Source organism: Grampus griseus, assembly GCF_964374135.1.
Source record: "Grampus griseus genome assembly, chromosome: 1".
Lineage (NCBI taxonomy): Eukaryota > Metazoa > Chordata > Mammalia > Artiodactyla > Delphinidae > Grampus > Grampus griseus.
This window is the reverse complement of record NC_139017.1, coordinates 175,892,525-175,901,545: the sequence shown is the minus strand read 5'-3', so window position 1 is coordinate 175,901,545 and position 9,021 is coordinate 175,892,525. Positions and strand designations below refer to the sequence as shown.

The following is a 9,021-nucleotide window of genomic DNA, read 5'->3' as shown; positions in this document are numbered from 1 at the left end:
GCCAGAAGTGTTTTCTAACCATGGCCTCAGGATAGTCTAGGCGTAGCTCATCCTCCAAAACAGGAGTGGGCAGCCAGGAGAGAGCGAGCGAGCCAGAGAGACAGAGAGAGGAGGAGGGGGGGAGGGAAAGAGACTGCGAGGGCGGGGCCGGTGGGTGATGGGGGGGGCGGTCCCCTGGGGCCCAGCGAGCTCCCCTGCTCCGGAAGCCACCACCACTGAACCAGGTGCCCAGGAGGGATCGTTTTCCCTGTCACAAAGGGCCCTGTTCAAAGGCAGGAGCAGCCTGGATAGCACTCACAGGTGCTATTCACTGCGGGGCCAGGGAGAAGGCTTCATTCATTCTCCACCACCCTCCCCCCAGGCCTGGGAAACACCAGCAAGTGCAGGTGCCCTGCCTCCCTCCTCAGCCCACCCTGGCCTCCCCCAGGCTCAGCCTGGCCCCCAGCTGTCTCAGGCCTCAGCAGTCCCAAGCCTGAGGTCCGGGTCTTTGCTGGCCCCTGCCCCTGTACCTAGGAAGGTGGACCCAGAAGGTTGCCTGCTGTGTGGGCTGACAGACCCCGGGAGACCCAGGCCTGCCCCCACAGTGTTCCCCCTTCCCCTGCTGAAGTAGCCTAATTCCCATCAGACAGCACTGGGAGACTCCTCCCTCCCGGCTCCAGTGCCAGGCTCTCTTCTGGGGGCTGGGCAGGTGGTATCCGGGCCAGCCAACCCCTCCCTCTGCACGATGGCCCAGCTTAGAGGAGCTGATTAAGTCCAAGGTTAGCTACCGACAGTGCCACTCAGAACACCGGCTGGGGGTGGGGAGATTCTATACATCATTTCCCTAACATGAGTCCCTTGACACGTAGCTTTTGGCTAACACAGCTGTCTTTTTTTGTCTTTCTCTCAAGAACTGTAATTTCCTTCCTGGAAAAGGAAGTTACAGAGAAGGGCAGACCAACTCAATATAAGGCTGCGCATAAATTACCTGAAGGTAGAATGGGCTATCTTGTGAGGTAGTGAGTTCCCCAGTCCTACAGGGTATTCAAGCAAAGGCCAGACAAGCCCTTTCTGAGATGCTTCAGAGGGGACTCACACATCTGGCTACTACATGGGCTGCCAGACAACCTCCAACATCTCTTCCAACCCTAAGATTTAATTTTGTCGATTGTGCCGTCAGTCCCCATGTTCTATAAACCTCATAGCATTCAGCACCCAGGGAAACTCTTTGAAAAGGAAATAGAAGGACTGAGTCCATGTAAGCAGAAAAAAAATAAATAAAGACCTAAAATGGGACGATGAAGGGTGGAAATGAAAAATTCTAGAAAATGCTTCCAAAGCAAAAATTCCTCAAGCAGAAATGACTTTAGCTTCCGAACTTGAATATACAGCCAAACACCAACGGATCTTGTTTCTGGGACGATGGACGGATGGATAGTCTGTTTGGACTTTTGTTACAAGCATTCTAAGACCACTGCCATCACACAGGATGTTGGGGTGTCTGGATAGACGGGGTGCTCAGTGTCTGCTTGAGAGCATGGAGTGGGGAGGCCACGTCTGAGGATTACTGACCTCAGCCCAACTAGGACAATACTGGGAACCTCCAGGTCAAAAAGGGGGCTCACCCTTCCTACAGACGTGTCAGCTGGGGTGGGTAGATCTGGGAATTCTCCCAAACCCCCGGCTCCACTCCAGGTCATAGACAATTCAACTAGCAAACATGGTGTTTTCGCCCCTCCTCGGGGAGGGCGGGCCCCAGCAGCAGAGTCCACGTGATGCGGGGAAATCAGCTCATGAGCCAAACTATTAAAAATCTTTATTGTTAATTATTTTCTTCAACAGAAATATTTTTAGTTGAAATACGAAGCCACAGCAACATTTCCACTTTTCTTCTGCAGAAGATGAGACAGATCAGGGCCATCGCAAGTTACAAGAGGGAGGCCCATGACCCTGACAAGGACAGACTGGGGCAGGAACACACCGTCAGCCAGGACTCGGACCCTTGATGGGGGCTACAGGTACAAGGAGAGGGGCCAGCCGGCAACACTGGCAAAGACAGCTGATAACAGATGTTACAACCTGGGTGGTGGGGGGAGACTGAACAAAACTCACCTTTCCCCAGGGGCTCAGCTGGAGCTGCGGGCCACTGAGCTGGGAACGAGTACAGACACACATGTGTGTGTACACGCACTGCCCCCCCTGGAGGAGGATGCTCTCAGGCCCCTGCTGGGGTCCACAGTCCTTGTCCCCTGGGGATCAACGGCCTTTTCAGACTAATGGCCAGCTAGCCAGGGCGGGGGGCCCCTGTGTGTAGGAGGATGGGGTGTCTAGGTCGTGTCAAGTCCTCCGCTGGGGCAAGGCTCAGAGGAAGCTCAGAGCACAGTGTGAACGGCCATGGGGCCATGGGGCTCCCGGGGGCTGGGGCCCGGGACACGCTGGCGTTCAGCTCCCTTGCTCCACGACAGCCCCAAGCCCCGAGAAGGGGGAAGTTTGGCCCTGAGCGTCTTCTCCTGGCTCTGGGTACCTGGGGTGAGAAGGAGACCTCAGCCATCTACTACCTCCGGGATGGGGGTGGGAGGTCGCGGCGGGGGCGTGGGGAGGCTTCCCCTCCCCAGGCCCGCATCTTCCTCCAACTCCCCACCCAGATTCCACTCCCGCGAGAGATGCAGGGAGCAGGACAGGCCGCCTCCAGGGGGAGGAGGGCAGGTGGGAAGCCTTGGGGCTCCTGCAGCCCTTCAAAGACCACTGCTCTGCAATGTCTTTCTGGGGGCGGGGTTGAGGGCCAGCCGGGTGGCACTCGCTCACTGAAGACCCAGCCAGCGGTCCCAGTGGGCACTTCATAAATAATGACACTGTCCCTTCCAGGCTGCTGCGGAGAGAGACCCTTCTGAAGGCAGTGCAGTGAAGGGCACGGCCTCGGATGAGAGAGCTCCCAGGGCTGGTCAGGACCCACTGCGCTGGCAGCACACACCTCGGGAGGAGGCTGGGGGAGGTGGGAGGGTGCGTTTCGCGCCAAAGGCCTCCTGGGCCTTGTGAGCCAAGCTGGGGCCTTTGGGGGGGTTCTGGGCTCTCGGGCAGAGACCTCTGCTATGTTTCGGGGTCTCAGAGCTGGGAGCAGCTCCTGCCCCTTATAAGAGGAGCCCCCAGCATGAGGCCTCAGGAAGTTGAATATGGAGGGAATGGCTCAGCGCGGGCAGGCTGGAGAGGCCCGGATGGTGCGTGTGAGCGATTCCATTCTCACCAAGGGATGCTGGCTGGTTGCCAACTCATGAAGTGATGCGTGTAAATCCTGGCTAATGGTCACCTCTAAGCTCTGGGCTGCTCGTTCAGGACAACACAAACCTCCTTGGGGCCCTGTTTTCCAGCTGTGGGCCCTGCTTGGCGTCCTAGGGGTCCCCTCGCTGATGGAGCCTGGCGTGGTCATTAAAGCAAAAGCACTCTCTAGGTGGACCCCCGGGCTGGGGAGGGCCCGCACGCAGCAGGCGGTGGGCAGCCCATGGCAACAGGAGTCATGGGTGAGCCAATGGGAAACCAAACACACATATCGAAAGCCAATCAAATGCAAACACAAACAAACAACACGTCAAAGCAGCAGCAGCAAGCTCTTTGTGTAATAAATATTGCAAAGCGCACTTGGTTTCTTTCTTTCTTTCTTTTTTCAAGTCAAATGTAACAACCAACGTCCCAAACCCTGTTTTCAACATTCAAAAGAGAGGAGCTGTTGCCATCAGCAGAACACCTGCAGCCAATCAAAGAAAAAAAACCGTTTCCCATTAGCCAGCCAATCAAAATCCTTTTCCAGTTTAAGCAGCCAATCGGACCTCTTCACATGCCTAAAAAGTGACCGAAATAAAGCACCAGAGCTCGGAGAGCTTCCTGAGAAGCCATACACCGAGGCGCATTTTTTTTTTTTTTTAAATAAGAGTCAGAAATAAAAAGGTTTGCGTTGGTCGAGATTTAAAGATAAAAAGGTTTCTTCCCGCAGCCAATCATGAGTCCGTCCCTTTAAGCCAATCGTAACTGCACCACTGGTGTCTCCCTGGAGGATTCTGAGTGGCCGTGGGGCGGGACGGGAAGGGGTGGGGTGAGGGGGTCGGGGTAGGGAAGGTGACCCTCTGCCACTCAGCCGGTGAGGTCCACACAGATCTCCTGGCCTTTGCCAGCCTCCAGGGTATTCCAAGGGGTTTGCAGCTACTGCCTCCGGTCCTCCGTCTCCGACCTGGAAAACGCCATCACCACATCCTCTGCACCTGCAGACCAGGGCGAAAGAATTGCTGCTGGATGGTCCTCTGGCCCTGGGCTGCAACCTGGGACAAGGCGAGGAGGCTGCGGCCCCCGATGCAGTGTCAGTCAGTCCACTGTAGCGGGGTGCTTTCCGAGAACAAAGTGCTTCTGGGGGAGCCCACCTCCCCGCTGGGCCTGGGCCTCCCCTACAGCCTGGCCAGGGTAGGCCAGCAACCCTGCTGCACGGCTGTGGGCTGCAGGCCGCAGGGGCGAGGCTCAGAGGCTTGCTCAAGGCTACACGGTGAAGAGGTGAGCGTGCCAAGAACCCAGGCTGCTGTCCTGGAGCAGGGCTCTGCTTGTGACCCTTGCTCCAAGGTCACCAAAGCCGGGGGCCCTTGGGAACCTCTCTCTTCCTTCTTAAGACTCTTGTTTTGATCCCTTTGGAGGATCTTGCTCATAATTCCTAACAGCCAGTCCTCTTTGCCCAAACCCAGCACCTGCTCAGGGGAGCGCGGCCAGGCCCATTTCCAGCCCGTGGTCGGCCTGGCTCCCATGGAGACAGATAATGGCCATAATCTTTTTGTTGTTATTTTTAATGGTGGATTTGAGGATTCTGGTCCAGGCACTCATGAAATCACTTCCTTTGTCTTGTTTTCCATAAGACAGGCTCTGACATGCAGCCAGAAAAGGCAGGAAGGAGGGAAAGAGCCTGAAATGCTGACCTGCCTCCCCCACCTGAAGCTGCTGGGCAGGAAGGACTGAGTGGCAGACCCTGCAGGGCAGGTGAGGTGACCTGCAGGTCCCACCCCACCTCCTGGGCCCGGACCCTGCCTGGGCCCTGCCACTTTCTCCCCTTTCCCCCTGCCCCCCCCTTTTTTTTTGGCTGCACAGCATATAGGATCTTAGTTCCCCAACCAGGGATCAAACCCGTGCCCCCTGCAGTGGAAACACGGAGTCTTAACCACTGGACCCCCAGGGAAGTCCCGCTCTCCCCTTTCTCTAAAGGATCGTTCTTGGTAGCACCCTGAACGTGAAGTAACAGTCAGTTGCCCATGGCCTTTTAGACAAACTTCTCTTCTGTTCCGCTGGAGGACTTCTTCCCGGGGAGGGGGATCGGAGCAGCAGAAACAGGAAAGGCCACTGAGGGGCGCGCGGGCAGCGGGGCGCGGTGGGGCGGCGGACATGTGAAACGGAGTCAGGGAGAGGGCAGGACGCCACCACGGCCGGCCCCCACCCCAGGGCGTGGTGTCGGCCACCTCCGTCCACGCCACAGGGAGTCACCCCTTCCCACTGGCAGCCTCGTCCTGACCTCCTTCCTAACTGCCCTGCCACACGGAGGAGGCACGCAGGCATGGGTGCTGTAGAAGGAGGGCCCGTCCACAAGGATGTAACATTACAGGCGTGTCCTTCGGTTTGGGGCACCAGAGGGCCAAGGTGCTACACAGGGGAGTAACCGTGCCACACATGCCCCATCTGCCTTGATGGGGTTCTGCTGTTACCAGTACAACCTCTATTCCTGCAAAGGGGAACGAGCTTCTAGAAAGGAGCTCAAATCATCCGACTTCTTGGGATTGGGCTCCTTTGCTTGGGAAGCCCTACCAGTCCTTCCCCTGTCGTCCCGGGAACATTCTGTTCTCGCCTCAGTCCTCGGACCACGCAATACCACTGCGGCAGAATTTTCCTAGCAACCACAGAATCCAAGGTTACATCATACCCTGCACGGCAGCTGAGCTGGTTACCTAACAGATGCCGGCTTTTCCCGAGTGCCGCCTCTCCAGCTCGCTGAGCAGGAGGGGGCTGAAGAGAGACCACGAAAGGGGACTTGTGAGCAAAAGATGCAATGAACAGGGACAGCCCACTCACTTCTTTCCTTGCCTGTCTCGTGGGCTTTCTCGAAGGGACCTTGGGCCTCTGTGCTGAGCTGCAGGCACAAAAATAGCACCAGCTGCCCCAGGAAGGAAGAGTGAGTCTGCAGAGGGAATGGCCACTGGCTCCTTGGAGGAGCCCAGACTCGGGGGCTGCCCAGTGTGTGTAGCTGGGCTACACCCTGAGAGGTGGAGAAAGAAGTCACCTCCTCAAGGTCATGCAGGGACTCCAACAACTATTTAGCAAGACACCTGAGGCAGTGCTGCAACGCCAGCTGGTGGCCCCATCCCTGGCTGGGGTGGGGAAGGCTAGGAATCTGCAGCTCCCATTTATAGAGCCTCCCACTCTGCTGCTAGCTGGGTGCGGAAAGGGCCCACAGAGCTGCTGCCCATCCGTACTCTGTTCTGTTCCTAAAGGACTTGCTGTTTTCCAGGCCTCACCACCAGGGATCTGCTTTCCTTTGGGGCCCGAGCGGGGGCAGGCTCTTCCAGAGCATTGTCTGACCTGTCCTTATCACTGGCTGGCCTGGTACTCATCATTCAACAAGGGCCTGACCTGAGCTCACAGGCCTCTGGGCGAGGATGCTGCCCTTCCCTTTCCTCTTTTCCATGGAACTTGGGCCAGTTACCTAACAGGGAGGGTGAGCTGCTTAGTTAGTTATTAAGATTCAAGCTCTTAGAGCCTGAGAGCCAGGAGGGGTCTCCAAGGTTAACCCTCATGGTCCCTCCTTCTCCCTTAAAGGCTAGGATGTGGGGGTTCCTCAGATGCTCTCACTGTCCTGGAAACGCAGGACTCACAACAGGAAGATGTTACAAGGAAGCCAGCAGGCCGAGCCCACCGCCTCTGCGCCGTCAGCTAGGTTTACTATCCTGTTTTACCGACAAGGCTGGTCCACCCCACTGGTACCTCTGCTGACGCTGTCTGCACTTGGGTTCAGAGTTTGTCCTTTCTGTTTGTCCTTTCCCACCAGATGCCATGAGCACAGGAGGGGAGAAGATGATCAGTCTCTCCTGTTCCACACTCTCTGACCCATTAAAAGATAAAGCCAAAACCAGATGAAGACATCGCAAGGAAAGAGAACTACAGACCAGTCTCTCTTATGAATATAGATATTCATAATACCTATGATATGCAAAAATACTCACAAAATACTAGCAAATGGAATACATCAACATATAAAAAGGATTATTTACTCTGACCAAGTGACATTTATCCCAGGAATGCAAGGTTGGTTTAATATCCAAAAATCAATTAATGTAATATATCCTATCAATAGAAAAAAGGACAAAAACCATATAATCATCTGAATAGACATAGAAAACACATCTGGCAAAATTCAATACCCCTTCATGATAAAAACACCCAACACACTAGGAATAAAAGTGAACTTCCTCAATCTGATAAAGGGCATTTACTAAAAACCCACAGTTATTATCATACTTAATGGTGAAAGATTGAAAGCTCTCCCCCTTCAAGATTAGGAACAAGAAAACAATGTCCACTCTCACCATTTCAATATTGTGTTGAAGGTTTCTATCCAGGGCAATTTGGCAAGAAAAAGAAATAAAAGGCATCCAAATTGGAAAGAAGTATTGATAAAACTATATTTGTAGATGACATGGATCTTACATATAGAAAATCCTAAGGAAGCCACTAAAAGACTATTAGAACTAATAAACAAGTTTAAGTTGCAGGATATAAGGTCAATGTACAAAAATCATTTGTATTTCTATAAACTAGAAATGACTAATCTGAAAATGAAATTAAGAAAACAATTTCATTTACAGTAGCAGCAAAAATAATAAAATACTTAGGAATAAATTTAACAAATGAAGTATGAAATTTGGACTCTAAAAAGAACAAAACATCAATGTCTTAAAACATCGCCGGATGAAATTCAACACAATTTCTATCAAATCCCCGCTGCCTTTCTTGCAGAAACTGACAACCTGCTCCTAAAATTCATATGGAAACGCAAAGGATGCAGAAGAGCCAAAACAATCTTGAGAAAAAAGAACAAGGTTGGACCCACACTTTTGAATTTCAAAACTTACTACAAAGCTACTGTAAACAAGTTTGGGTGCAAATTGGCATAGATCAATGGAATAGAATTGAGAAGCTGGAAATCAACCTTCCCATTTATGGTCAATTAAGTTTTGACAAAGGTGCCGAGGGTTCAATGGGAAAGAACTGAACAAATGGTACTGGGACAACGAGATAGACTCCCATGTAAAAGATGAAGTTGAACCCTTACCTTGCACCATATACAAAAATTAACTCAAAATGGAGGAATGACCTAAATATAAGAGCTGAAGTTATGAAACTCTTAGAAGAAAACACAGGAGTAAATCTTCGTAGTCTTGGGTTAGGAAATGGTTTCTTAGATATGACACCCAAAGCACCATCAACGAAAGAAAAAAATAAATAAATTGGGCTTTATCAAAGTTAAAAGGCTTTTTTTCTTTTTTTTTTCTCCCCACAATTTGGCCACGCTGCATGTGGGATCTTAGTTCCCCGACCAGGAATCAAACCCGCACCCCCTTCATTGGAAGCGTGGAGTCTTAACCACTGGACCACCAGGGAAGCCCCCAAAGTTAAAAAGCTTTTATGCTTCAAAAAACACTATCAAAAAAATTGAAAAGACAACCTACAGAATGGGAGAAGATATCTGCAAATCATATATCTGGTAAGGGACTCCTATCTAGAATATATAAGTAACACAATTCAATAATAATAAAAAGTCAAACAACTCAATTTTTTAAATGGGCCAAGAACTCGAATAGACATTTCTCCAGAAAAGATATATGAATGGTCAACAAGGGCATGAAAAGACGCTCAACATCATCAGTCATTATGGAAATGCAAATCAAAACCACAATGAGACACCACTTCATACCCAATGGACAGCTGGAATCAAAAAGACAGACAATAACAAGCATTAGCAAGGATGTG

At 52.1% G+C, this 9,021-nt stretch overlaps 1 protein-coding gene across 2 annotated transcripts in view; it reads right to left on the bottom strand.

The window, feature by feature from the left end:
• Positions 1–2,972: 2,972 nt before the first annotated feature.
• CTNNBIP1 (catenin beta interacting protein 1) overlaps positions 2,973–9,021 on the bottom strand; it is a 51,896-nt gene continuing 45,847 nt past the window's right edge. For both annotated transcript variants that reach the window (XM_082680723.1, XM_082680724.1), the window contains exon 5: positions 2,973–4,229. In XM_082680723.1, the coding sequence (XP_082536849.1) occupies positions 4,171–4,229 (59 nt within the window). In that variant the 3' untranslated portion in view covers positions 2,973–4,170. The remainder of the gene's footprint in view (positions 4,230–9,021) is intronic.